The following is a 27680-nucleotide window of genomic DNA, read 5'->3' on the forward strand; positions in this document are numbered from 1 at the left end:
GAGCGTTCCCCGAGCTCGGCGCGAGCAGAGCCAGAGCCCCCGGTTCTCTGCTCACCCGCTCGCTAGCTCTCTCGATCACTCCCTCCCTTTCTCCCTCCCTTCCTCCCGGCGGCCGTGGCGGCGCTGGGGAAGCGGCAAAGAGGAGTGGCCCGGCCCTGGAAGAATGCGGCTCTGCCGAAGGGGCAGAGCCCGACGCTGTCTCCCCACGGTTTAAGCAGCCCGAGACGAGTCCAGGCGACCCAACCGCGCCGGTCGCGGACCCCGCACCCGAACCGCTGGAGGTAATCACACCCGGGAAAGCAGGGAGGGCAGGGACGTGCACACGGGGACGACACAGGCACGCGGGTAGTAGGACAGACAAGCATCCACCCACAGAGGCACAGATAGGCAGAGAGAGCCAAAGATGTTGCTAAAGACAGAGGATAAAGGAGAACCCCCAGATTTCGAGGGCCATGAATGCGAGAGCAAAGGGGTGGGGACCAGACGGGTAGCTTGCTGAGGAGGGGAGCACGTACTTTAGGAAAGGTGGGGGACGGCGAAGAGGACTGAGCTTGCGCTGCGGTCCCTTTCAGGAGGGAACCAAGTTCTCCTCCCCGTCTTTGGCGCACCTGGAGCCTCTCCTCTTTCCCTGCTGCATGGAGGGGGCAGAGTAGGGTGAGGAGCTCTTTCTTTGACCCTTCTCGGGGAGCCTGTCTGCCCTTGACGGCACCTGGAGGCGACACCCCCATAGGTGGTGGAAACCCCCTTCCTATCCTGCCCCTCAGCCCTCTGAGGGCGGGGAAGCCAGTGGTGGGGCCCTCGAAGAGGGAGCGGTGGGCGAGGTCGTAGAGCGAGCGCTGGCGAGTGTAACGGTGGGTCTGAGTTTGCGTGTGAATGTGCGTCTGTGTGCCGGGCATTGTGTCTGACTGCGCAGGGCTGCAGGGGCTCTCACCTGAGCCTGAGCTGGGAGGCCTGGACTCGTCCTCTTTAAGCCTCCAGGACTCAGAGACTCTAGAAACCAAGGGGTGCTTCTGTTTTGTTCGGGGAGGGGCGAGAAGGGTCAGTGGGGGTGGCACCCGTGGGCTAGGAACTCAAGATAGGGCATCCTTTGGTTGCACAGGCGAGCCACGCGCGACGAATCTTCCTGTCCCGCAGCCCTGATCGATCTGCCGACCGGAGCCTCCGGGCTTCGACATGCTGGAGGAGCCCCGGCCGCGGCCTCCGCCCTTGGGCCTCGCGGGTCTCCTGTTTCTGGCTTTTTGCAGTCGGTGAGCACGCGGGAGAAGCACCGACCTGGGTTGGGGGGAGTTGGAGGGGGCGCAAGGCCTGGAGCACAGACCCCGAGACGCCTTCTGCGTTCCCAGGGCTCTAAGTAATGAGATTCTGGGCCTGAAGTTGCCGGGCGAGCCGCCGCTGACGGCCAACACCGTGTGCTTGACGCTGTCCGGCCTGAGCAAGCGGCAGCTAGGCCTGTGCCTGCGCAGCCCCGACGTGACGGCGTCCGCGCTGCAGGGTCTGCACATCGCGGTCCACGAGTGTCAGCACCAGCTGCGCGACCAGCGCTGGAACTGCTCTGCGCTCGAGGGCGGCGGCCGCCTGCCGCACCACAGCGCCATCCTCAAGCGCGGTGAGCCTGGTGGGGCGGGTTTGCGCCGCCGCCTAGGCTAGGGGGTGGGGGACAGGCCGAGGCGCGCGGAGGCGGGAAGGGAAGGGTTCACGGCTCCGGGAGGGCCCTCTCGGGGAATTCCCCCCAGGAGCCGCGCTGAGCCGGGTCTGGCCACCCGTCTGGGCCCCCGCGCGCCTGACTTCCACCTGCGCGCTGCCGGCAAAGCAGCTGGGTCCCTGCTCCCCTACCCGAGGCCCCCCTTTCCTCCGCCCAGCTTGATCTGGATTGCACCTGTGAACAAGAGATGCCCCTAGCCCTGGAAGTTTCAAACGCCCCCTCATTCCCTCCCCATTTTTCTCTCTCTTCCCTCTCTCTGGAACAAGCCCAGGCTGGTGTCCCCAGAGTCACAGCGGGGGTGGGGTGACGCCCCCAACCGTTTAAGGGTTAAACCTGCTCCCCTAATTGCTGGGGTTCCCAGGAGCCAAAGCTGGGAACAAAGACCCTGATGGCTTTGAAGCCGGGGAGCAGCCCCTTCCTCTGTGTTGTGGGGGCTCCAGGTGTGGCAGGTGAGGAACGGCTGGAGGGGCTGAGAAACAGGTCACTGCTGGCCTGGTCTGGGAGGCATGGCTGCTTCTCCCTATGCCCTGCTGGGGTTCTCTCCCTGAAGAGTAAAGATCATGGGGACGCACCCTAGGGGTGGGGGCAGTGATTTGGGGACTATTGGGTTAATAGGCAGCTGCCATCTGAGGGGGAATTCCCAAGACTTGTGCAAACAGCTTCACCCCTGGAGGGTTGGGGTTGGGGGGGGTCAGGAGGCTGGCCTAAGAGCCCTGGATCCTGGAGTAGGAGAGGCCTGGCCTCTCATCTTCTCGGGGCTCCAGAGAGCCCCTGCCTAAAATGAAGTGAGGGTCCCCTCCTTCTCCTAGGGCCCGGGGAAGGCTTTGAAGCCCAAGTGGTGAGCACATGTCTATCTAAGCCTGGGAAAGGCTTATCATCCTGAGGCTCTGTGACCCCCAAAACATAACGAAAAAGCCAACCTTTTAAGAGGGCCTTAAATCACCCCACTTCTCTCCTCCTCCCAGTGTTTTTACAGGGCAATAGCAGGTTAGGATAAACACAAAGAGTAGTCTTGACAGGCACATATAAAACTAGAAGCTGGGGAGGGAAGGGCAGCTCCACAGCTCCATTGCTTTGGGGGTATTTGGGTGGTAGAAGGTAGGTTGGTTAAAAGGCTGATAAAATAACCCCAAAGGAGAAAAAAAAAGAACCCCAAAGACTTCTGTTCCCACCCCACCCAAGCCCCCTGCAGGGCTTGGGAATTTCTAAGGCTTTCAGGTGTAGAACTCAGTGAACACAGCTTCACGATCTAAGGAACTCCCTCTTAGTCCGTTCCCAACCCCAGTGGTCTCTCCCTCTGGGCTAGCTCTTTCATCCACACCTGAAAATCACAGACTTACCGAGGGAGAATGGGCCTCAGAGATCATCTTGACCCCTCATCTCCCTTTATAGATGAGGGAACTGAGGCTGTGTGCTTCTATTCACTTCCTTGCCCTGTGACTTTCTCCCAAATCACTCAGCTGGCAAATGTCAGGGTCAGGATTCAGTTAGGAATTTCTGGAATTGAAGGGTGTCTGTTTATTTCCTTCTGCCTCCCCACTCTCAGCTGCCTGTCAACCTTACCTCCACCATCACACCCTTCTCATCCCCAGGTTTCCGTGAGAGTGCTTTTTCCTTCTCCATGCTGGCTGCTGGGGTCATGCACGCGGTAGCCACAGCCTGCAGCCTGGGCAAGCTGGTGAGCTGCGGCTGTGGCTGGAAGGGCAGTGGAGAGCAGGACCGGCTGAGGGCCAAACTGCTGCAGCTGCAGGCATTGTCCCGGGGCAAGAGTTTTCCCCACTCCCTGACCAGCTCTGGCCCTGGCGCAGGTCCCAGCCCTGGCCCCCAGGACACATGGGAATGGGGTGGCTGTAACCATGACATGGACTTTGGAGAGAAGTTCTCTCGAGATTTCTTGGATTCCAGGGAAGCTCCCCGGGACATCCAGGCACGAATGCGAATCCACAACAACAGGGTGGGGCGCCAGGTATGTGTGTGCATCTTGTCCTGGATCTCCCTAGCTTTTGAGGCCTGGCTAGAGTTTGAGAGGCACAGCAGAGTAATAGGATGAGGTGCAGTGGGTCATTGCCACGCACTATCAGTAAGTAACCCAACCTTGGTTTTGCATCTATAGAAAGAACCTATCTTACACAGTCATTAAGACTGAGTTAGCGAACAGTGCACCCGGCAAAATGCCTAGTCCTTGACTCATTACATAGTAGCTATTATTATAACTGTCTTCACTACAGAATTTAGGGTGCTCTGGGCTAGACTCACCATTTTATCCATGCTTACTCTGGAAAGAGCACTGGACTAGGAGTCAGAACAAGTGGAGCTGAGTCCTGGTTCTGTTACCAGCTAGTGGTTGAAGATGGGCAGATCACACTGCTCTGGCTTCAGTTCTCCAACTATAAAATGAGAGAGTTGGGCTATTAGCTAGCTTTGCAATGCCCTTTCTCTTTTGATATTCCATGGTTATTCTTGCCTCTATTTGTTCCTTCCTGTGTTCTCTGTTCCCTTTCCTCTCCTGTGCCTCATTGCTCTGTCCATGTCCTGCCCTCCCCTTCACTTCTTCCCCCTCTGATGTTCTAGGTGGTAACAGAAAACCTGAAGCGGAAATGCAAGTGCCATGGCACATCAGGCAGCTGCCAGTTCAAGACATGCTGGAGGGCAGCCCCAGAGTTCCGGGCAGTGGGGGCAGCTTTGAGAGAGCGGCTGGGCCGGGCCATCTTCATCGATACCCATAACCGCAATTCTGGAGCCTTCCAACCCCGCCTGCGTCCCCGTCGCCTCACAGGAGAGCTTGTCTACTTTGAGAAGTCTCCTGACTTCTGTGAGCGAGACCCCACAGTGGGCTCCCCAGGAACAAGGGGCCGGGCCTGCAACAAGACTAGCCGCCTGTTGGATGGCTGTGGCAGCCTGTGCTGTGGCCGCGGCCACAATGTGCTCCGGCAGACACGAGTAGAACGCTGTCATTGCCGCTTCCACTGGTGCTGCTATGTGCTGTGTGATGAGTGCAAGGTCACAGAGTGGGTCAATGTGTGTAAGTGAGGGTCAGCGTCACTTTGGGGCTAGAGAAGGGGACTGTGTGAGATGGGGACCTCTTCAGCCCTTTGCTCGGATTTCTGTCTAGGGTCAATCTTAGCCTCTGGAAGCTCAAAATATCTACCTGGAAACAGCTTTGGGGGTGGTGGGGGTCAGGTGGAATCTGTGATGCATAGCTTTCTCCCCCATAGTTCGAGGGCCTTGAAGGGAAGCTGTCACCTCTCTTCTGCTCCTTAAACACCTGAATAGACTAAGATTAAATGCACTGTATTGTTCCCCTCTTCTAACCCCCAAGGGCCCTTTAACCCTGATCCATTCTCCTTTTGGCTGGGGAGTCCCTGTAGTTTGACCACTCCTCTCTCTTGAGGGACGACCCCAGGTGTTGTGTGGAGCTACCGGACCTGTATCCTAGAAAGAGACCACCCACTCCTATCTGCTGTTTCTAAACTCCTCTGTGGCAGCCTGGGCCCCCTCTTGTGGGGTAAAAGGAGACAGTGGTAGACAGGTTTTTCTTGCGGAAGGGATAGAGTTTGGGGGTGCACTATCCTTTGAGTCCTCAGAGAGTTGTCTGTTCAGGTGCTTAGGAAACTTGTCTCCTTCCATTCAGATGTGAAAGGGGACCCTCTAAAGGAAGGGTTTTACCTAAAACTCTCCGAGCCTCTTTTTCCTTCTTCAGCAGGAGGGGTGGGGGTGGATAATTTATTGTACTGAGACTTGTTCTCGGTTCCTGTTTGAAACTAAAATAAATTAAGTTACTGGACTGGTGAATGCAGATGGTGATATATCTACCCACACTTGGAATTCCAGTCCATAGCTTCTTTTCCAGGTGAATTCTCCTACCCTCCTGTACTCAAAGACTTTACTGCTGAGTTCCACAAAGGATTTGAAATGGTCCTCAGTGACTTAGGTGGCAACTTGTACTTTGTAAAACCTGGGGGGACTTCTAGGTGGGAGGGGCTAGAGATCCACATGTAGGCCCTATTTACTCTCTACGTGCCTCAATTTCAGATTTCACCTTGACCACTGCCCCAGAACAAGGGTTGGCAATTTTTTTTTTTTTTTGTAAATGTCTTAGACATATGGTCTTTGTCCTAATCTACTCAACTCTGCCATATTTACTCAACTCTGCTACTGTAGATCAAAAGCAGCCGTAGACCACATATAAATGAATGGGCATGGCTATGTCCAATAAAACTTAGTTCACAAAAATGGACTGCAGGACCATATTTGGTCCTCTGTAGCTTGTTGATCCCTGTCCTAGGCTGTGAGGTCACCTGTATTCTGGGGTTTTCTAGTCCTAAATGTATCTCAGTAGTGAACTTGGACCTCAAAGAGTAGGTAATTTTCTCTCTGGCTCCAATCCAGAGAACTTGGGAAGTAGATACAAGACTGATGAGAAACATTTAAAAGAGATTCCTATGCTCAAAATGGGAGTTTCTTTCTTTTAAAAAAAGATGACCAGTAAGGGCATCTTAACCCTTGACTTGGTGTTGACGGCACCACACTCTCCAAAGTGAGCCACAGGCTGGCCCTGAGTTTCTTTTGCTCTGGAAATTAGCAAAACAAGCATGCTCTTCCACTGAATTATTTGCATATGTATTATGTCCTTCCTTGTTCAGAACTCTTTTGCATTTAATCTTAGTAAAATAATTCCTTTGTCTTCTAAGAGATAACCATAACTAGAGAGAAGGAATTTCTTTCATCCCAGTCTTTCTATTCCTAGCCCAATATCGTTGAAAATAAACTGTTACCTTTCCAAGATTCAATGTAGAAAAGGGATATGCATCAAACATTTAGATCTTTACAAATGACTACATAATTATGAGGCTGCAAGATGTTGACTCTAACAGGTCATCTCCTTGGCCAGGGAATGTAGACATAGTTCACTCCACTTCTCTGGTTAATAGATATATCTGCTACGCAATTACCCTCAAAATTGGGTAAAATGAGCATAGCACCAGAGTGGCAAGGAAATTTTGAAGTGCTGGGTTAGGGAAGTACTTTGTGTAAAATTTCGTGTCCCAAATGTCTACTAGAGAATTCTGGTTTTGGACATTTGATGCAGGCGGAAGATATCCCAGCTTTACTTTAGATACTTACTGAACATAATGTGTGTATGGAGCTGGGAGCAAGGGAGAGGGGATGCAGCTAGAATGGGCATAGGATATGAGGGAAAATAATGATAAAGAATATCCAGAATGGGACATTCTGACACTCAGGAAGAGGAAGGAGAATCTCCAATGGAGTTGCAGCAAGAATATTTCAGCTTTTTCCTGTTTTCTTCCTCTGTACTGCCTTTGGCTCCCTCTTTCTTTTCTAGCTTTCCTTCTTCTTTCATCAGACACACTCTGTGGCAAACCTAAGCCCCAAACCACAACTTTGACAAATTCCAAATGGGTTTTGTCAGCAAGGCCGACATCCCCCCTCCTACCCCTGCTCCAGGCACATGCACTGGGCTCAGGCCCAGGCCTGGGGTCAGTGACGGGGGTGGGCGTATGCAACCCACAGGGCTGTTCACTACAATTTCAGCTTTTACTAGGCTCCTGGAAGCCAGAGGGAGGGAAAAAGACAGATGAACTGTAAGTCAGGGCTCTTCTTCCCCTAACCTTTACCAAGTGGCTGGGAAGTTGGCGGTCAGGAGTGGCCAGCTAACTGCCATCTGGGGAGCACTCCTCCTGTCTCTGCTGTCCTTTGCTCCATGGGCAGCCACCTCTGAAGCTGCAACAGGCACTGTCTTCTCCAGACTCCAGAGGGGTGAAGGACAGAAAGGCTGGGAGATTCTCCATCCCATTCATCAGTCCTAAGTCAAATACCATGGTACTTGCTGCTAACCATATTAAGTTGTCATCATTTCTATCCTCCTGTCACACTTGGGATACAACCTTGAGAGGACCTTAAGTCTTGGGCAGAAACATCAATAGGTTCCACCTCCTTGTCAGAGCCCCATGAGGCGTGATGATATGGTTGGGGCACTAGGGAAGGAGGGTTGTAAAGCACAATTTTCGTGGTCATTGTGGGGATATAACCCGTTGGGGTGTAACCAGAAATTTCTAGAAAAATAAATGGAAAGAGTAAAGTAATCATGTGGAGGTATCACAGGGCCCATTCTAGGAGTCTCATAATAATTCTGGAGGAGTATTTTGCCTTTAAAAACACAGAGCTTAGCAGGTCAAAGGCCCTTAGTAGCGATGACCCAGGACAGATATAATTCTCTTTGTTGTAAACAGGTTCCTTACTTTCCATCTCATCTCTCACCATTTAAAATTAGGGTCCTCTTGGCTTCATGTTCTAGAGTCATGTTATTGTTCAGGTTAAAATAAAGGAAGGAAGGAAAACAGACCCAGATAAGAGAAAGGGACTGGTGAGTGCATACACCATGGATTGATGGGGACAAGGAGATAGACATAGTGTAGTTATCTACCAACCTCCATCTTGGAAGGAGGCAAGAAACAATCCAAAACATTCAGAAGAGCAACAATTTTGGCTCAAGCCTTAGGGAACGGCTATGTGTTCCCTTATACTACTGTAAATGAGGAGGCAGGGCACTTAAAGAACCTTCTTCTGTTCTTACAATTACTAGTGCTTCTATTACAGCTATGATTGTTTCAAAGCAGCTTTGCATGTCTAGATCAGGCGCAAAAATGAGTGTGAGGGAAGTGTGTGATGGGTAGGAAGCAAGAAACATGGGTGCAAAGTCTTTCACTTTTCCTTGAGATGTTAAAATCCACACATCTAGGCACACCTCCTCAAATCACACCTCTCAATATTTTCACTTCCTCAAACCACACCTTTCAATATTAAGCTTCAACCATTTGTCTTTCAAGTTCCAACTTCCTAAGGGGTCCAGAGTCTAGTTTCCTTTAGTTTCTAGGTCATCACTCTCCCTTTCTCTTCCTTGTGGAAAAGGATCTCTTGATTCAGACCCCTGAGTAACCTAGTCTTAGGAACAGTGAGCAGCAACAATGGTGCAGTAAGGATCTCTCAGAGGAATGGAGCTAGCCCAGGTTAAAAAATAAAGGTGGGGCCGAGCCCGTGGCGCACTCGGTAGAGTGCTGCGCTGGGAGCGCGGCGACGCTCCCGCCGCGGGTTCGGATCCTATATAAGAATGACCAGTGCACTCACTGGCTGAGTGCCGGTCACAAAAAAACGACAAACAAAAAAAATAAAAAAAAAAAAATAAAAAAATAAAAAAATAAAGGTGAAGGGCCGAGCCCGTGGCGCACTGTGCGGCGCTGGGAGCGCAGCGAGGCTCCCGCTGCGGGTTCGGATCCTATATAGGAATGGCCGGTGCGCTCACTGGCTGAGTGCCGGTCCGAAAAAGACTAAATAAATAAATAAATAAATAAATAAAAGGTGAAAGTCTGGTGGGGTAAGGTGGATCACAGCAGCGACTGCTCTCCTATATCCCGCTCCTGGCTTTGCCCAAGGAGCTCCCCGGCCCCTCAGCCCAACCCCAGTCTTCGGTGCAACCAGCAAGCGGCCTCAATCCTTAAACTCCAGGTACAACCTTGGAGCCTACGATTCTCATCTCAGTCCCCACTGCCTCATCCCCATTCCCCAGCTCCCGCCCGGCCGCCCTCAGCCTCCAGCCCCCACACCGGCCCCCGCCCTGACTCCAGCTCCAGCACCCGGGTGCCTCTGCTGCAGCCGCTGCCATGGTGATGGGCCTCGCGAGAACTGCCCGTCGCTGCCGCACAGCTCTCGCGCGATCGGGGAGGTGGGAAGTATCCTGGGCTGGGGGTGGGGGTGCGCCGCACAGCTTCTGTCGCCGTCGCGGCTTCCGGTGCTAGGTGGAGGGAAGGAAGGAGGGAGCCGGGGAGCGGGCCAGGGGAGAAGCCGCGCCGAAGTCGGCTTGGGAGCCGGAGGGAGCGGAGCGCTAGCCGAGCGCAGCCTGCGGGGGCGGGGGCGGCGGCCGCAGCGGCGGAGCTGGGAGCAGGAACAGGTGAGGGGCTGGGGAGGGAAGGCGGGTCCCCTAAAGAAGAGGCTCGGTCGGGGTGGGGGCTGAGGACATAGAGCCCCCCGGCTTCTCCTGGCACTGCCTGGCATGGGGCGGTGTGGTCTTTCCCACCCGAGAACTCGGAAAAGGGACGTCGGGCCAGCCCCGTGCCTGCCCCCGCATTTGAAGGACGCGGAGCTGGGGTGGGGGTGGGGGGCGCACACGGATTTGTCCTCCGCCTCGCACAAGGGGGCGACCTGAGCTGTGGTTAGGTTCTCCTTGTCTGCAGGAGGTGGGCTTTCGAGGGGTCGGGGTTGAGGGGGAGAAAGCCGTCCGAGAGAGGTGATGCGGGGGCGGTGATGGCTGTTTGTGTCCTTTTTTCTGTTGAAGGGGCTAGGGAATGCTGCTGTCCTACTCCCTCTGCCTCCCCCGCCTTAGCAATAGAAGACCTGAGAGAAGCTTTGCTGTGGCTACACCCCTCCCCCCATCATGGGGCAGGGGTGAGTAGGGGGGTTGGGGGTTAGCCAACAGGGCAGGATGATGGGGCACCCCAGGGCCGCTATTCTGGTGGAGGTTGCGCTTTCGGGTCTTGGGAATTGCAGATTGGGAAGAGGGCAGCAGGTGGGGAGAGGGTGGAGAGGAGGCAGGAGAAGGGGGAGGGGGATCTGTTCTTGCTTGCCGAAGAGAGGTGGGGCCTTCCTCCCCCAGGCCTAGCGGGGGCGGTCTCACAGGAGGAGGGAGCAACTTGTCACTGGCCCTGAGTTTGTGTCTTCCAATCCGCTTGCTTTCTTTAGGAAGTACCAGGATTCCCGGAACAGAAAATGGAGCCATTGCTTACGCCAGTCGTTTGAGAGAAGGAGGAGGAGGTGGGGAGGTGCAGAGGTGGAGTTCCCCGTTAGAACGGACCACTTGATTAGCAAAGTGGTAGCTCTCCTTTTGGGGAGTTTCCTTCTTTCTGGGTTGTATCATTGCAGGTCTTTATCTGGCCAGCCCGGGAGGAGTGTGGTGATGGAGGGGGAGGAGTGTGGTATGTGGTCAGGAGTGAGAAGAAATAGTGAGGGCATCTGGGTGAGGAAGAAGTGTAACCTAAAACCTGTCTCTGCTGCTGTTGGATTGGGTCACCCCTGCTGTATGGCATGAAAGTTTTATTGGGAGTAGATCTGCTGCAGGAGTCTGATTGCTTGGGTCAGTGCAACAGGACAGAATCTAGTCTCTGTATACTTCCTTCCCTGTCCCCAATCAGGTAGGTGGTGACAGTCTGCTGCCATTTTGTGTTGGGCCTGTTGTTGGGGCAAGTGTCTCCACTTGGTGTGATTGGCACGGGATAATGGATTGATCATTGCACATTGGACCTGAGTTTGAATAACATGTCTGTAAAAGCTCATTCTAAGAAAGAAGCTGATCCAAGAGACTAGAAGCTTTTTGTTTTTTTTTTTTTTTTTTTTTTTTTTTTTTTTTTTTTTTTTTTCTTTTTTTTTTTTTTTTAATTTTATTTTGTCGATATACATTGTAGCTGATTAATGCTCCCCATCACCAAAACCTCCCTCCCTTCTCCCTCCCCCCCTCCCCCCCAACCATGTCCTTTCTGTTTGTTTGTTGTATCAACTTCAAATAATTGTGGTTGTTATATCTTCTTACCCCCCCCCGTTTGTGTGTGTATGTGTGTATGTGTGTGTGTGAATTTATATATTAATTTTTAGCTCCCACCAATAAGTGAGAACATGTGGTATTTCTCTTTCTGTGCCTGACTTGTTTCACTTAATATAATTCTCTCGAGGTCCATCCATGTTGTTGCAAATGGCAGTATTTCATTCGTTTTTATAGCTGAGTAGTATTCCATTGTGTAGATGTACCACATTTTCCGTATCCACTCATCTGATGATGGGCATTTGGGCTGGTTCCAACTCTTGGCTATTGTAAAGAGTGCTGCGATGAACATTGGGGAACAGGTATACCTTCGACTTGATGATTTCCATTCCTCTGGGTATATTCCCAACAGTGGGATGGCTGGGTCGTATGGTAGATCTATTTGCAATTGTTTAAGGAACCTCCATACCATTTTCCATAGAGGCTGCACCATTTTGCAGTCCCACCAACAATGTATGAGAGTTCCTTTTTCTCCGCAGCCTCGCCAGCATTTATCGTTCATAGTCTTTTGGATTTTAGCCATCCTAACTGGGGTTAGATGGTATCTCAATGTGGTTTTGATTTGCATTTCCCGGATGCTGAGTGATGTTGAGCATTTTTTCATATGTCTGTTGGCCATTTGGATATCTTCCTTAGAGAAATGCCTACTTAGCTCTCTTGCCCATTTTTTAATTGGGTTGCTTGTTTTCTTCTTGTAAAGTTGTTTGAGTTCCTTATATATTCTGGATATTAATCCTTTGTCAGATGTATATTTTGCAAATATTTTCTCCCACTCTGTTGGTTGTCTTTTAACTCTTTTAATTGTTTCTTTTGCTGTGCAGAAGCTTTTTAGTTTGATATAATCCCATTTGTTTATTTTTCCTTTGGTAGACTAGAAGCTTTTTGAGTGCAAGAATTGGATCTCATCTCTTGTCTCCTACAATGCCTGTGCACACAGTAGGCACTCGTGATGAATACAGGATGTGAATGGATAGAATTCAACAAGTTTTCTAACTACATTTTAAGGAACGGGAAAGAGATGGCTGTCTGTCAGTGAAAGTGCCTGGAGGTAGCTGAGCAAGGGTACAAAGACCCTTAGCCATTGTAATTGAGAAGTCTTGGTCTTTTCATCTTCTCAAGAGGCACAAAATAGGCGTAGATAATAGAAACAAAGACCCAAAAAGAAAAAAATATTACTAGAACACAGTCATTATTTATCTGAAATCCCAGATTTCCTGCTTCTTCATTGTGGACAAAGGGGTCTCTCCTAAATCCTTCGAAGTGTTGTCTGTGAATTGGGATCCTGGATTATGGAGGAGGGGCCAACGGATGTATGTGGTGGCTGGCACAGAATTGGTGCCAGTGAATGGTAGTTGCTATTATTATACTGAAGGCCGATATAAAGGAGAGCAGACAGCAGGCTGGAAAGAGTAGAAGTGAAGTTTTAAGTGCACAAAGGGCTGTGTTGTAGTGTGTGTTCATCTGCCCTACTCTCTTCTACTAGATTCATAAGAGGATATGGACTGAGAGGACAGAGGGCAGGAGTTTTTGGTTAGAAGGAAGAACTTCTTTAAAACCAAGTTTGTTAAAGCTGAGTACGTAACTGAGGGAAATTGTGGAATCTGCTTCCCTACATAACTTTAGAAATGGATATCAAGAGGCTTGAGACTCACAGCATATCACTGTTTTTGGCTCTCCTCACCATTTTTGTTACAGGTAAATTTAGAGGTAGAATGGCATAGAAGTTAAGAGTGGACCTTGGAATCAGACAAAACAGGGTTCAAATCCTGTCTCTGCTAATTACTAGTTGCATGTTTTTGGTAAAATTACTTGTCCTCTCTTAGCTTCATTTTTCTCATCTGGAAGGAGGATAATAATAGTGCCTACCTAATAGGATTGTCATGAGAATTAAGTGAGATGATAAATGTAAAGCACTTAGTATTGTAAAAAGCACATAGTAAGTGTCAAATAAATGTTAGTTGCTATTAATAATCCATCATCATAATAGTAATAATAATATGAACACTAGAGCTGCCTTAAAGGAGAGGTTTATAAAAGAACAACTTGCCACCTGAGGTGCCTGTGTAGAGGGATGATTGTTGTCATGACTTTCTATGATGGTCGTAGGCTTATGAGCAGTGAAATCTCTTTTCAGCATCAGCCTCACAGAGGCAGCTCCTGCTGCCTGAGTGGGAGGTAAGGCTGGAGCAAGGCAGGGGCCCTGAACCATCAATTTGGATGTAGGGTGAGGATGTGGGGGCTCAAGATAGTGTTCATGTTAGAAAAGGCAATGTGACTCTGAGGTAATGGTTGACTCATCCTTCAAAGAGCATCCTGATTGGCATAGGTCAGGAATTTAGATTCCTGGGTCCTATTATTTTAGGTCTTAATCTGTATTTCAGCATCCTCCATTTCCTGGGCCACTCTTTTCATTTAGTCACATCTTTTTTAAATGTCTGCCTCTGAGTATCTGTTTTTGACTGTACTGTATTAAGGTCCAGAGATTGTGGTATCTGTATAATTTTTGTCTGCCTTCTCCACTCCAGCATCTGTCACAAATACAGGTACAGTGCTAATAAAGCTTTTTGATAATGAAAATACATGGGGAGAATTTGGAAGGAGTCCCAGAAATGTTTGAAGGCTTCATATCATAGTCTGGGAAAGAACTGACTGAGGTAGGGATTCCCCGAATGTGTTAGAGCTTTCTCATGGACTTCTGCTAAGGATCTGCCACACCATATAGACTCGAAAGGAAGTGGCTCAAGATTTCAGGAATCTACACTATTCCTGAAGAAAGATGAGACAGTTGGGTGTAGCAGGTCTCGTGTACTTTTAGTTCTCCTGTTGCTGGTGAGAGTCTGACATAACTCTTCCTTTATTAGCGTATGCGCAAAGGTGTCAAGCATCAATGTTTAAATTTCATGAATTGAGAGTGCAGGAGAGCATTTGCTCTGTTGCAATGGTGTTGTCCTTTTTTAAAAAAAGCAAGCAGTCAAACCTTACCTTAAATAAGATCTTATTTGAAGTCTAATACATGAAATGGGTAAATGTGGAGCTGCTCTGGTAGTGGTGGAGAGTGGGGGAGCATAATTAGAGCCCCTCATATGCCCTCCTCCCACCCCAGGAAGCCTCTGAATACCATCCAAAGTACCTAGGGCTCTGAGAACATGGACATCACTTATCCATATTTGTCAGATACTGAAAAAGGATCTGGGGACCAGCGGTAGAATTCTGTCTCCCTCATCCCAACAAATGTTTTACCACCCTCAGTAGAACTGTTCTCAACAACAAGCATGTCACTAGATACAGGATAGTCATGCTGGCAAAGGGCTCAAAGTATAATAAAGTACTTCCCAACCTTTTCCCTGCTCTGGCATACACAGAAAATGGTAATAGTGAGACAGACACAGCTGCTTGATACCTGAGATGACTGGCCCAAGGGCTCTAGCCACCCAAAGTCCTGCCCATCTATCCAGTGGCTAATGGGATCAGTATCTCTAGCTGACCTGCAGTGCGTTAGAGGCACATTGAGAAATTCCAGCTCTGGAAAGCAAAACAGACAAACGTGAATAAATCACACTGTGGTAAGTCCTAGAGTAGAAATGTGTATGAGGTGCCTGAGGGATCACAGATAGCTCTTATTCCCGAAGTAAGCAGTTCCCTGTTCTTCTGTGTCCTTTGGCTGCTATATAATGGTTCGCCTTGTCCGAATCATTGCTTCTTGTTTGATCTGTTCACTGTCAGCTCCATCTTGACCTGTGCAGGGGGACCAGATTTGGGGTAAAGATTTATTAGGACTTTAGGCTGACTCTGATGGACTTTCAGTGATTTTATAATTAAGTATAGTGTTCTGGATATTCAATCCTATAGATCTGGGCATTGGAGCAGCCATAGAATATCAGAAAGTGGAGCCATTGTAAGCTGGTCAGATTTTAAGAACAGGGCGAGCTGAAAGCTTTGGTCAGAGGGCAGTGCCACAGAATGTTCTGAAGAAACAGATGAGTCTAGTTTTTGTCTGGTTACTTTTTATCTGGCTGGGCCATGTATTCTTTTTTTGTGGTTTTTTTGGTGATGAGGATAGGATGGGCCATGTTTTCTGAAACAAACTTTATGCTCTTCTTTTTTTTTCGTATCTGGCAAGTACAGGGATTGAACCCTGATACTTGGTGTTAAGAGCACCATGCTCTAACCAACTGAGTTTATGCTCTTTTCTGACTCACTTGCTGAGGGTTATCCACAGGAAAAGCTGGAGCCTTCCCAAGTATTTGGATCTCCACCAGACAGGGCAGTTCAGGATCTTTCTTAACTTGATAGCTGTGGCCTTCTTTAGGTTTTTGTGTACTGGAGTCTTCCCTGGGACTCTTTTTTTGGTCTGTTTCCAATTAGAAGGAAAACTGATGTAACAATTCTGGCCTGAGCCTAAACACCACTGACTGAATTAAGTGGGGCCTAATTTTAGTTAGATATGCTCTAGTTTTTACCAAGGTCATCATTGATTGCCTAGTAGTGAAGTTCAATAGGTACCTTTCAGTCTTTATTTAATTAGACCTTTTGATAGCCTTTGACCCTCCCTCTTTTCTTTATGTTCTTTCTTCATTGGTGTCTCCTGTCTTGATTTTCCTTCTACCCCTCTGGTTGCTTTTTTTTTTCTCCCTTCCTTTCCTTCTCTCCCTTCCTGCCCTTCCTTCCCTCTGGTTGCTTCTTACTCTCTTTCCTGACCTGCTTTTTGTCTACTACAACTTTCTGTTGATGTCCCCTAGGTTTCTGCTTTTGGTCTTTTCTCCTATCCCATTGTACATGCTCTCTTTAGATATGTCAGTCAGGATGTATCAGTTGCAAAAAATAGAAAACACACATGTACCTCAAATAGTAAGAGGATTTATTAAATCACATAGCAAGAAGTCTAGTTGAAATAAGCCAGACACAAATGGACAAATATCGTATGATTCCACTTACATGAGGTATCTGGAGCAGTCAAATTCATAGAGAGAGAAAGCAGAATGATGGTTGCCAGGGGCTGGAGGGAGGGAGAAATAGGAAGTTTAACAGGTACAGAGTTTCAGTTTGGGAAGATGGAAAAGTTCTGGAGATGGATGGTGGTTACAGTTGCACAACATTGTTAACGTACTTAATGCCACTGAACTGTGTATGTAAAATGGTTAAAAGGGTAAATTTCATATATATTTTAAGAAGTCTAAGGATAGAGAACTTCCTGTTCTTTGTTTTTTTGTTTTTAATCTACCACTTGATATTGTCATTAAGGACCCAAATTTTCTTTATTTTTCTGCTCTGACATACTAAAGTTCTATCTGTTCCTTCCTGGTCTCACAATTACTCCAGCATCTCCTTCTCCAACATCAACATCCAAAAGCTTGACAAAGAACATTGCCATGTGCCCTTTTTTAAGATCGAGGAAAACCTTCCTAGACGGTCCCCACAGACTTTCCCTGCCTCTCATTGGCTAGGATCAGCACATGACCGGTCACTGGCAAGGGAAGTAGAATGCCCACATCTCCTAGGCTGATCAACTTTCATTCCCCAGGGCTGAGAAAGGTCCGTCTTCGCTGTAGCACGTTTCATACCCTGTACCCCCTCCCAACATCTGAACAAAATAGAGGTTCCGTTAGAAGAAAGAACGGGGAGAATCGCTGTTGGGAGTAGGCTAGGCAGGCAGTAATTGCTGCCATCCTGGGTCATCTTGGTTTTCCCTTGCGGCTTCAGTTACTGTCTGCACAGAAGACTCCCAGATATCCAGCCCAGACTTTCTCCTGCACTTCATACCTTAACACCTCAAAATCAATGTTTAGTTTAGAAACAGACATCTTCACCCCCAGGTCTGTTCCTCTTGTATTTCCTGTCTAAAGAAATGCCACCCAGTCACCCAGGCCAGAAACCTGGGAATCATCTTTGACCCTTCTACTCTTCCTTCCTACATTTAATCAGTCATTAAATCCTGTGGATTCTACCATTTTTAAATTTCAAATCTGTACTCTCCTCTCTATTGCCACCTCTTATAATTAAGAACTTGTGATTTTTCATCTGTATCACTATGCCTCCCAGGTGTTCTCTGCGTCCAGTCTTTCCCCCTTCTAATTTATTCCTGAAATTTCCATCAGAATGGTCTTTCTAAAGCACATATGTGATCATGTTACTCAGCATGGCCTTTAAGGCCCTTTGTGATATAGCCACTGTGTATCTCTTCAGTCCCATCCTTCATCACCTTTTACTCACCATGCGGCATCCAAATAAAGTACCTCCCAATTGCACCTGGCTCAGCCTAATAAAAAATCTGTAACTCAAGTCTCTGCCTTTGCACACTCTATTTCATCTCCACCATTATTTGCTATTCTTTCTTCAGGAATCAGCTCAGGTGTGACCTGAGAATCATGTCTGGGAATCACCATTTACCTCTCAATCTTGATTAACTGCTCTAGCTTTCTGTCCTTATAGTACTATGTGCTTTCTCCTCTCATCCTCACACTGTTTTGTAATCCTTTGTTTACTAGTCTTTCTCCCGTTAGATTGAGTTTCATGAAGGATGAAGGCAGAAACTCACCCTGTCTATATCTCTAGTTCGTTATACTCAATAAATGTTTGATGAGTGGATGGAAGCTGACATCAGAACTATTTTTTTTTTTTTTTTGGTTTTGAGAAATCTTTGAGTCCAATAGAAATCATTGAGATACTAGTTTAGTATCTATCTACTAATTTTTTTTTTTGCAGCTGGCCGATACAGGGATTGAACCCTGGACCTTGGTGTTATCAGCACCATGCTCTAACCAACTGAGCTAACCAGCCAGCCCTTCTATCTGTTAATCTAGTTCTGATTTCAGTTCTCTTGAGATGAAAACTTGGGATTTACAGAGGTCACAAGCCAGCTGCACCAAGGAAACTAAATACAGGCGTATTCTGGTTTTGTTTCCTTAAATTTTATTGGTCTGTTAGTTAGCTGTGCTAAAAATAGCATCTCTATTAGTGGTATCTCAATTTGAAAATTATCTGGGAACAAAACTGGTTTTACTGCAAGCTGCCTGGTAGCAGAGAGTTTAGGAGATTCTGGCCTTCCTTCCCCTGGACCCTAAAGAGGAGGAGGTGGTGCCAGATCGGGAGTCCCGTCAGAGCTGTCTCAGGACATATGCCTGGGTCAGTCACTGGAATCAGGTGGGGGGAGTGTATGTGGCAAACTGGTCTGTGACTCTCAGAATCACCTGAAGATGAGGGACGTATGTTCCTGCAACACCCACAAGCCAAAACGGCTGAGCAGCCAGTTACAGCAACAGCTTGCCTCTCCTGGGGGAGTTGGGGCAGCGACCGTGAGTGGTCCTCAGGTGAGGATGTCATCAGATGAGGCTTAAATCATCCAGTGTCCTTCATTGAACTCCTGCAGTGTCCCACACAGATTGTACTGGAGCATATTTGTGGAGCTCCTATTGTATTTTCAGTTTTAAAAAAAAAAATTTTTTTTTTTGGCAGCTGGCTGGTATGGGCATCCAAACTTTATTTTTACTTTTGATAACAGTTTCTGACTAAAATAAAATGTTGAAGTATCCTCTTAGTTAATAGAGATATTGCTGTATTCCATTTTTCATCTTGAGCCACTCACCTTCAGTTTTAACTGCTGATTCCTGGTTTCCAACAGCCCATGGAACCCTGGCATTTTGCCCTATCAACACAGGAGTGCCATTTGTGGTGAAAGAGAGTAACTATAGGTTATATAGTACATAGAGAAACAATCCAGGGTTGGTTGGGCTTTTTTTTTTTTTGCCATTCTGCTTCCTAGAGCTTTTATAGGAATGCGTTATGGTGAAAGTGAGAATTGGCTGTATAGCCAAAGATGTGTGTTCATGGCTCAAAGCTGAAAGCTGCCACCACCCTGGTGGTAGGACAGCATGCTGTCTGGTAATAGGCAGGGACAGAAAAAGCCAAGACAAGAAAATCAGCATCCCCTTTGGAATACTCATCTGAGTCTAGCTTGATTATACTTGAAGAGAAATCATAATGTCCATTAATTTCAAGGCTCTGGGCTGCTCCAGGGAGACACATTGTAGGCACTGGATATCTCATCAGTTATCCATCAAACCCATTGCATATTAAATGGCAAGAGAAAATTTCACCAATTCTAGTCTTCTAGTCCTTTATGGTATTCCCAAACCAGTCCTGCGGTCAGATATGTGTGGAAAATGGCTGAATCAACAGGCTATCTGAACAACCATCTGTGTATTACATAAAGACACCAAGTACTACTGGACAGAAGAAATGATATAAAGACATCCTTAGATGTGTCTTAAATCAGCCACTGTGCTTGATTGAACTTCTACAGTGGGCCTGGCACTAAGGATGAGGACAGATCCAAATGAAATAAAAGGTAGTCCTTGTTTATAGGGAATACTTAGTTTAATTGGGGAGACAGTAAATGTTCAGACTTAGGAAAGAAAGGAAAAAAACTCCACTTAGATCTTCATACAGGCCCCTAACAAAACAAAACAAAAAACTCCGTAAGGTAGGAAGTGCCACATGAGTAGTTTGGATCATACAGGGGCCTTGCTGTGGCATGCCAGGAGATAGAAATAGGTGTAAGTCTGGGATCACCTTTTGAACCAAGACTTGAGCATGGCAGCTTAGCAAAGCAGCAAACCAAAGTACAGTGTATGCATATTCCTGGGCAAGGGTATTGGCTGCTTATATCTTTTTCCGCTACTGCTGTACTCAAGGTTGGTAATCGTTTAATCAGCAATTGTTTCAGTCATGAAGGAGGACAGCAAGATAAATGTGTGGTATAAATTCAATTCAGAATCTGGGCCAAAGCCTGCCACCAAACCTTCAAAGTGAAATATCATCTAGAGCTAAAGGAAAAGCCACCTGAGCAGGAGGTAGGATAAAGACTGGGAAGACTTGGGGAAGGTTTAAATTTCTGGAGGGCATGGTAGCAGAATCAGGAGTCTGACTACCACAAATTTCCAAGGTTGATGAGATCTGATCTTATTAGCTGGGCAGATGTCCCGTCCTGCCTTAGGGATCTTTGGGGGGCTGTCTGCCTGGGTCAGTTGAGGCAGGAAGGGCAGAGAGGATGGTTAGTGGGCGACTTGGCGGAGGCTGAACCCTAAGGTTGAGCCAGGCCCTCTCCCTGGGGTGTGAGCCCTCTGGGTCAAGGGCAGGGCTCATCTGGGGAACCTACTGGAGCACCACGCCTTGCTCATTAGTGGATGTCTGGGGAGGCCTTTGAAGATGAAACACTCCATAAGCACTCATTGTTTCTGTTTTTTGGACAAACTAATACTTTGGTCTCCAGGGGCTGTTGATCTGGCTCCTTTGCACTAGTCTGGAATTTGCCACAAACTGAGAAGAGTAGGGGAAAAAAAACAAAAAACAAACATGCCTGAAGAAGTTTTTGAAAAAATAATTAAACTCCCACCAAACTCCCATGCTTTAGCTTGTGAATAGGATTCCTCCCCATCCACCTTTCACATTCTTGGGTTTGGATGCACTCTGTCTTGACCTGTTCCTTTGCCTGCTGGGTTTGGGGTGTGTGTGTGTCTCTGGTTCCCAGACTCTATAGAGAATGCCAGCAGCTGGCATATGGTGATTGCTGAATAAGCTGCCCGCTGACACATGCTTCCTGCATGCACAGAGGATTGGCTGGCATGGGTGATTCTGAACCCCCATTTCATTACTGTTTCAAAGATGTATTTCTATGGGCTGGACAGTTAGTTGGTTAGAGCATGGTGTTATAACACCAAGGTCAAGGGTTCGAATCCCCATACCAGCCAGGCACACACACTCAGAGATACCTTTCTGTGACTGTTCTGTGCCATAGAGAAGGGAGGGAAGAACAGAGGGAATGAATGAATGAATCTGTGATTCTGTCTGTTGGGGGCAATAGCTGGGGAGGGCAGATAGGCATTTTGTACTTTCACAGTGGTTCTTGACTGCTCTCCTTCATCCTTTCAGCAGGTATTAAGTGCCTACCGTATACCAGGCATATGCATCCAATCTGAGTGAGCTGCAAGTGAGGTCAGTAGAGACACTGAAAGTTAGTTCAGTTATTCAGCTGGTATATGCTAGGCACTGTTCTAGGTACTGGGGACACAGCAGTGAGCAAAACACATGAGGAGTTGACATTATAGTAGGAGGAGTAAAACAGTGCAACAAGAAACAAATATATAATGTGTCAGGTGGTGATAAATATTACGAAGAAAGGTCAAGGATAAGGGGAAGGTAGTGGTTGTGTGTCTGTACAATACAGGTGGTTATGGAAGGCATCTTTGATAGGTGACATTGGAATAGCCACCTGAAGGAAGTTAAGAAGTAATCCATGAAGGTTATCTGGGAAGAGCATTCCAGGCAGAGAACATAACAAGTACAAAAGCTTTGAGGTAGGAAAGTGTTGGGGAATTTGAGTGGAGTAAGCAAAAGAGAGAGTGGTAGATCTGATAACAGAAGTAGGTTAGTGTAGGTCATGCAGGACTTTGTAAACTGTGGTATGGGCTTTGGATTTTACTGGAAAGCAGCTATGAAGCCAAGAGAGGGTTTTGAACAGAGGAGCAATATGACTTGATTTTGGTTTTAAAATCACTCTGGCTGCTATGTACAGAACAGATGGAGGGGTTAGGGAAGAAGCAGGAATGAGATGACTACCTCATTGCAGGTGACCATGTGGAACAGCTCACTTTGGATGTGCCACAGACAGCCTAGGATTTACCTGGTTGAGGAGTGAAGGAGCCTCTCTTCACCCCACCTCCCAACTCTCAGTGCACTGTTATATGAACGGGGCACAACTTTAGCAGCTGGCATTTCACTTAGGAGTGCTGTTTTCTTATTTCTTCCTCATTTGTTTTGGTGTGGAAAGAAGATGGAATTACAGAAATATAGGAAGGGAAGAAGCAGAGTCTCTTGATTAGAGCAGAGAGCATAAACCTTGGGAACCTGGCAAGCCTGAACCTTGTCAGGAGTCACAGAGAGCCACTCCTCATTCCACTCCCTCCTCTCCCACCCTTTCCAGAAGTCTCTGGGTAAGGCTGGGGGAGGGAAGGGCATTAATGATCTCGCAGTGCCTTGGGGTATAGTGTAGAATGTCAGAAATGAAGGGACTTTAGAAATCATATAGTTCAGCCCCCTCTGTTTACAGGTGCAGATATGGAAAGGTGAAGTAACTTGCCCAGAGTCACATGGATAGATTACTGGCAGAGCAGAGATCCTGTGTGTTCACTCCTTTATCTCTGCTCCTAAAGGCTCAGAATGTGTCTGAGTGCGTCTTGGTATTCGTAGTCTCCTCAGGCTCTCAGTTTGTCGTGAATGAATTCCAGCCACGACTTTGGCAAATCTCATTTACATGAAGTCCTGACAAGCAAATGGTGGTAACAAGTTTGCATTTCCTTTGCCCAGGTTCAAGTTCTCCATACCAGGGTCCAGGCCAAAACCAGATTGCCACTGCCCCCACTTGGGCGCCACTGTCCTCAGAAAGCAGCTGCTGTGATCATGGGCAATATCTTTGGAAACCTTCTCAAGAGCCTCATTGGGAAGAAGGAGATGCGCATCCTGATGGTGGGCCTGGATGCCGCAGGAAAGACCACCATCCTGTACAAACTGAAACTGGGAGAGATCGTCACCACCATCCCTACCATTGGTAAGGGCACAGCCTGGTTATGGGCTTTCATGCCAATGGCTGAGGCCAGGCAGGGGACCTATTCCTAGATCTCCCACCTGGCCTCTTCTCCCCAGGCAAGTCCATACAATTTGTGGGGTTCAGACAAGGATGGTGGTTTAGCTTACTAACAGGTGCTTGAGCTGCCATTTGCCCACCTACCCTGGCCCTCCCTGATGGGGAACTTCCACAACCTGGCACTTAACAGTTGCCCTCAGGCACTAGAGTTGGTTTGTTCTCTGTGTTGTTTGGAAAGCCAGTGAAGGGCTTTGATGTTCCTGCCAGAGGCCTAGAATTGCTTCGGTTTAGATCTTCAGTAGCCAGTCCTAGTTAAGACCTGTCTACAGGAGGGAGAACATTTGCCTTGTAGTCGGGGGCCCCATGTCATCTTCATCAGCTGATTCTGCCTTTGGGGCTTCAGAACTGTAGCTCACTTCTTTTTCTTCACTCCGCCTCTCAGGCCCCACATCTTAGCAGAGGCAGCCTCTGGTGACCAAAGTACAGGAGTGGGGCTGAGTCATTTCTTTGAAGGAGGGAGAACCAAAGACTGAAGGAATGAGTGGGAAGGTTGGCTCACGTTACCCAGACAACCGTGAACCTCCTGACCGGCCCTCCTCCTCCTCTTTGACTTCTACTCTTAGGTTTTCCTTTGGCCTGGAGACTACTAGGTCAAAGATTACCAGGTCTGAGGAAGCCTTAGCTTTCTTTCTATTGTTGGTGTCATGGCCGTGGCTGGGGGGAAACAGAACCAAACTCATTGTGGCATTATTAGCAGACCTGCTGTTTGAGGCCAAGTGGCCATTGCCTGTTTTTTCCAAAGGGTTCAATGTGGAGACAGTCGAGTATAAGAACATCAGCTTCACAGTGTGGGATGTGGGTGGCCAGGACAAGATTCGGCCCCTCTGGAGACACTACTTCCAGAACACCCAAGGTATGGCAAATGATCTGCCCAGGACTGGCATGGGTTGGTTGGGTACGAGCAGAGTGTGGCTGTCTTGCTTGGTTTTGGGCAGCCAACCCTTGCTGTGCTGCAGGGGGTGGGAGAAAAGGAGGAATGGGAGCAAGTATTGGGAGAGTGTGAAAAGGGTGTTGTCTTTTGGTGGTGGGAGAGGAGGTCATTTGTCATCTCTGTGCTGCCCATACTCTGCCTCCCTAGGGTTGATATTTGTGGTGGACAGCAATGATCGGGAACGGGTAAATGAGGCCCGGGAAGAGCTGATGAGGATGCTGGCAGAGGATGAGCTCCGGGATGCTGTGCTCCTTGTCTTTGCAAACAAACAGGTGAGACTTCTCCCCACTCTTGAATTTGGGAGAGGGCAACCTGGCTTGGAAACCTTGGGGCTCATTGTATGGACAGCCCTGTGACTGTGCTCTCAGTTTTAGAAGTGTGGAAAATATAAGCAGCCACCCCACCCCCAAAATAATATTGTTTATTTAGCAGCACTTTAGTTTTCAGGCTTGGTATGGTAGATGCATCACCTCAGATCTTTCTTTCATCTTCCCTATTGTCTAGTTTAGTGGAACTGCCCTCACTCCTACTGTCAGACAGAACAGATCCTGTGGCCAGCCTTAATCACCTCTCCATTTCCCTACCAACCCCGTATTTGGTTTCCAGCTTCTCGATGGAATGCCCTATAATGCCTTGGACCTGGGGTTCTAGGATGACTCAATCCACAGTAGCTCCTTAAGATCTTGTTCTGGGTTTCCTAAATGAAGGAGAAGGTACTGGTACACATTTCTTTGGTAGGTGGGTGTTCTAGAAGCCTTTGAAAGATCCTGAGACTCCTTTTCATGTGTCTCCCTCATGCTCCAGGATCTGCCTAATGCTATGAATGCTGCTGAGATCACGGACAAGCTGGGCCTGCATTCTCTGCGTCATCGCAACTGGTACATTCAGGCCACCTGTGCCACCAGCGGGGATGGGCTGTATGAAGGCCTGGACTGGCTGGCCAATCAGCTCAAAAACAAGAAATGAGAGCCAGGCAGCCCTATCCAACTGTCCCACCCTCTCCTGACCTACCTACTGTCTTTTTACCCCAGCCCTACCCCTTCCTTCCCATTTGCAAGTGTGGCCAGGGCCCTGGGTATCATGTCCGCATACCCAGCAAGAGCCTTACCTCCCCTGCCTCCCTTCTTCTCCCCTGTCCACTGACATGAACAGTCCCCAATTGCTGTCCTGATGATGAATCATTCCAATTTACTGGATTTAAAACAAAAACAAGGTTGTTATGGTTTCATGGGGTGGCCCCCCTCTCTCTCACCCTCTGGGTTTTGGGAGGTGGGGTGGGGCATTCTCTCCATTTGCTTCATTTGGCACTGGTTGCTGTGCTCTTGGCATCTGAGTCCCTTCCCTGTCCCCACAAGCCCCTCTCCTACTCCCTGTCTCCCTTTACTTCACCACCCTCTCCCTGTTCTACATGGAAATTGCACGGGCCTCTGTGTGTGCGTGCATGTGTGCACCTGTATATACATGTATAGAGAGATATATATGTGGGGGCCAGGGGAAGGAGGGTGTGGAGTACAGCTCAGGGCTTGCAGCCAGGACACTGCCCACTGGAGCCTATCATCTGCCCCATCCATGTTGGTGAGGTGTAAAGGTAAGAAAGTAGGAGGGTTTTAATCAGGCTGGACTGCTCTAGTCTTGAACTGGTTCCTCTCCTCTCTGTAGTAGGTTTTCCTGGGTGATAGGACAGATGATGGATTCTCCACCACCATCTTCCTTGTACCCCTCTCTCCACCCTTCTTAGGGCAGGGGGGTGGCATTTCTCACTAGATGACTGTTCCCAAGGAGAAGCCATTGTGCTCTGCCTTGTTAGTGGGAAGGAGAGAGGAACCCACTCGTTCTTACCAGCCCAGAATGTTCAACTGATCCTCCCCCAGCATCCTTAGATCTGTTCCCCAGGAGCTTGAGGGGGAGGTGGGGATAGCAAGACCATGGTGTGTGTTTGGGACCCAGGGCACAGGGGAAAAGGGAAGGCCTTAGGTTTTCCATCTTCATTTTCTTTTGTTATTAGGAGGTGAGGCATGGATCAGTCCCATTCCTGCCTTCGCACACTCCGCCCTTTATCTTCTGGTCTTGGGGGCTGGATGGTTCATCTGTCCTTTGTCAGAAGTTTTCTCACCTTAGTGGTCCTGCTGGCTTGACCAGGGCTGACTGGGTGATCTAATGTGGAGCAGGGTGATATCACAGACCTCAGTATCAATCCCCCTATTCTCCAACTCTCTCTCTTTTTCTAGTCCAGGATGTGCTAATGGATGAAGATTTTCTGTTGTTTTCAGGCCCTCAGACCATCTTTGCTGTTCCTTCCTCTTCTGTTCAAACAACTTTCCCCATATCCTTACCTCTTCCCATAAATAGATGTGGGGGTTGGAGTGTAGGAAATAGAGCCCTGAAGTGCTTGTTGGTGCTGGTGGGATACAGTGGACTTCAGGGTCCTCCCCCATTATTAGGTAGTTGTTCAGAAGCTGCTGCTACTGGATCTCTCTGTCTACAAGCGGCACTTGTCCCTGAGGTCCTGGCCTGGGTCCTGATTTCTGCGGTTTCTGTGAAGCCGTGGCTTTTCTGTGGGCTCCTGTGTGTACTGGCTGCGCCCTGAGCTCCAAGACAGCTGCCCATATCCTTTCTCCTAAGGTCAGGGCCCAGGGCTTCCCACAGCATGGCTGAGCGACCCCTTCTCAGAAGGGCTGTCCCAAGCCCCACTCCATGGGGCCAGGCTTCCTGCCACCTTTGTCTACAGCAGGCAGATAAATAACCTCTACCCCACCCCAGATTGAACTGTGAAAGAGAGGTTCCAGGGGTCTCTCCCTCAGTGCCAGTTACTTAGTGATATGTTACTTAACCAAGATGCAGTGGGCGTGTGCAGATATCTTGCTCTCTAGGCCTTTGTATGTATGTGTGTGTGTTGGGGGGTGCTGGAGGTTCTAGTTCATTTTTAAATGTGTTCACTCCCCTGACCCCACAGATACCTCTCTGCACACTTTTTCTTTGCTCTGTTTTCTCAGATTTTTTTTTGTCCTGCCCTTGTTGCCTGCCTGAACTCTTTTCTTGCCTTCTCAACTCATTCACTGCTGTTGCCTATTTTTTTTCTTTTTTTCTTTTTTTCTTTCCAGAAGACTATATGTGCTCTGATGTTGCCTGTTTTTCTTTTCCTTGTTTTTTTCCTACTTGTGATTCCCCACTCTCTATTTTTGTGGTTGGTGAGGTCTTTGCCTCTCCTGCCTCACTCCCTCTCTGACCCTCCCTAGTTAGATGCCATTCCCAAATATGTTGTCCTCATTTCAGGCCTCACCCCCACCTTTTTGGGGGGGCTCCAGGGACCAATTTGGGTCCAAGGGTGTTAGGAAGCAGCCTTGGAGGTTGCCTTGGTGCTGCTCCAGATCTTTCCAGCAGGGGGCAGTAGGTTATCTTGGTGGTATCCTTGGCTGCTAGGCCCTTGGCAGGGGTGGTCCTTTCTACATTCCCATTCACCTAACAGCTCTTTTGGGATTGGGTGTTTCATTCCATTTCTGCCCACTTCCTCCCGCGCTCTCCTTTGGTGGGTTTGATTTTATGCTTTCCCATGTTCCAGCTTTCTTCCTGGGGGTCCCCCTCCCTGCCACCCCCGAAGTTTGTTTGTGGTGTTATAGTGGTAACTGCAGTTCTGACCTGGTTTCTCTCTTCTTTTTTCCTCCTCTGGAATGTAGACTGTATATGTTTAATAACTCACCTTCTCTATCCTTGCTCAAAATGTGGGATAATGCGATGACTGTGA

General features: G+C 48.4%; 2 protein-coding genes and 1 non-coding gene across 5 annotated transcripts; 2 read left to right on the forward strand and 1 right to left on the reverse strand.

Moving 5' to 3' along the window:
- The first annotated feature begins 1173 nt into the window (after positions 1-1173).
- Positions 1174-4732, forward strand: WNT10B (Wnt family member 10B). Its single transcript, XM_063076297.1, has 4 exons — positions 1174-1247; positions 1344-1606; positions 3295-3668; positions 4274-4732. Exons 1-4 carry the CDS (start codon positions 1174-1176, stop codon positions 4730-4732), a joined length of 1170 nt encoding a protein of 389 aa, XP_062932367.1.
- A 4795-nt stretch (positions 4733-9527) lies between these two features.
- On the forward strand, positions 9528-27667 carry ARF3 (ADP ribosylation factor 3). Of its 3 annotated transcripts, none has more exons than XM_063075019.1 (5): positions 9528-9668; positions 22671-22911; positions 23750-23860; positions 24086-24210; positions 24743-27667. In XM_063075019.1, exons 2-5 carry the CDS (start codon positions 22764-22766, stop codon positions 24902-24904), a joined length of 546 nt encoding a protein of 181 aa, XP_062931089.1. In that variant the 5' UTR covers positions 9528-9668; positions 22671-22763; the 3' UTR covers positions 24905-27667. The 3 variants fall into 3 exon arrangements, with proteins under 3 accessions (XP_062931089.1, XP_062931090.1, XP_062931091.1); XM_063075020.1 differs by lacking the exon at positions 9528-9668 and adding an exon at positions 10493-10528; XM_063075021.1 differs by lacking the exon at positions 9528-9668 and adding an exon at positions 10869-10905.
- On the reverse strand, positions 18013-18086 carry TRNAI-GAU (transfer RNA isoleucine (anticodon GAU)). The gene has a single exon. It is a non-coding gene; the product is annotated as a tRNA-Ile (tRNA).
- Positions 27668-27680: the final 13 nt, after the last annotated feature.

This window comes from Cynocephalus volans, chromosome 12 (genome assembly GCF_027409185.1).
Source record: "Cynocephalus volans isolate mCynVol1 chromosome 12, mCynVol1.pri, whole genome shotgun sequence".
Classification (NCBI taxonomy): domain Eukaryota; kingdom Metazoa; phylum Chordata; class Mammalia; order Dermoptera; family Cynocephalidae; genus Cynocephalus; species Cynocephalus volans.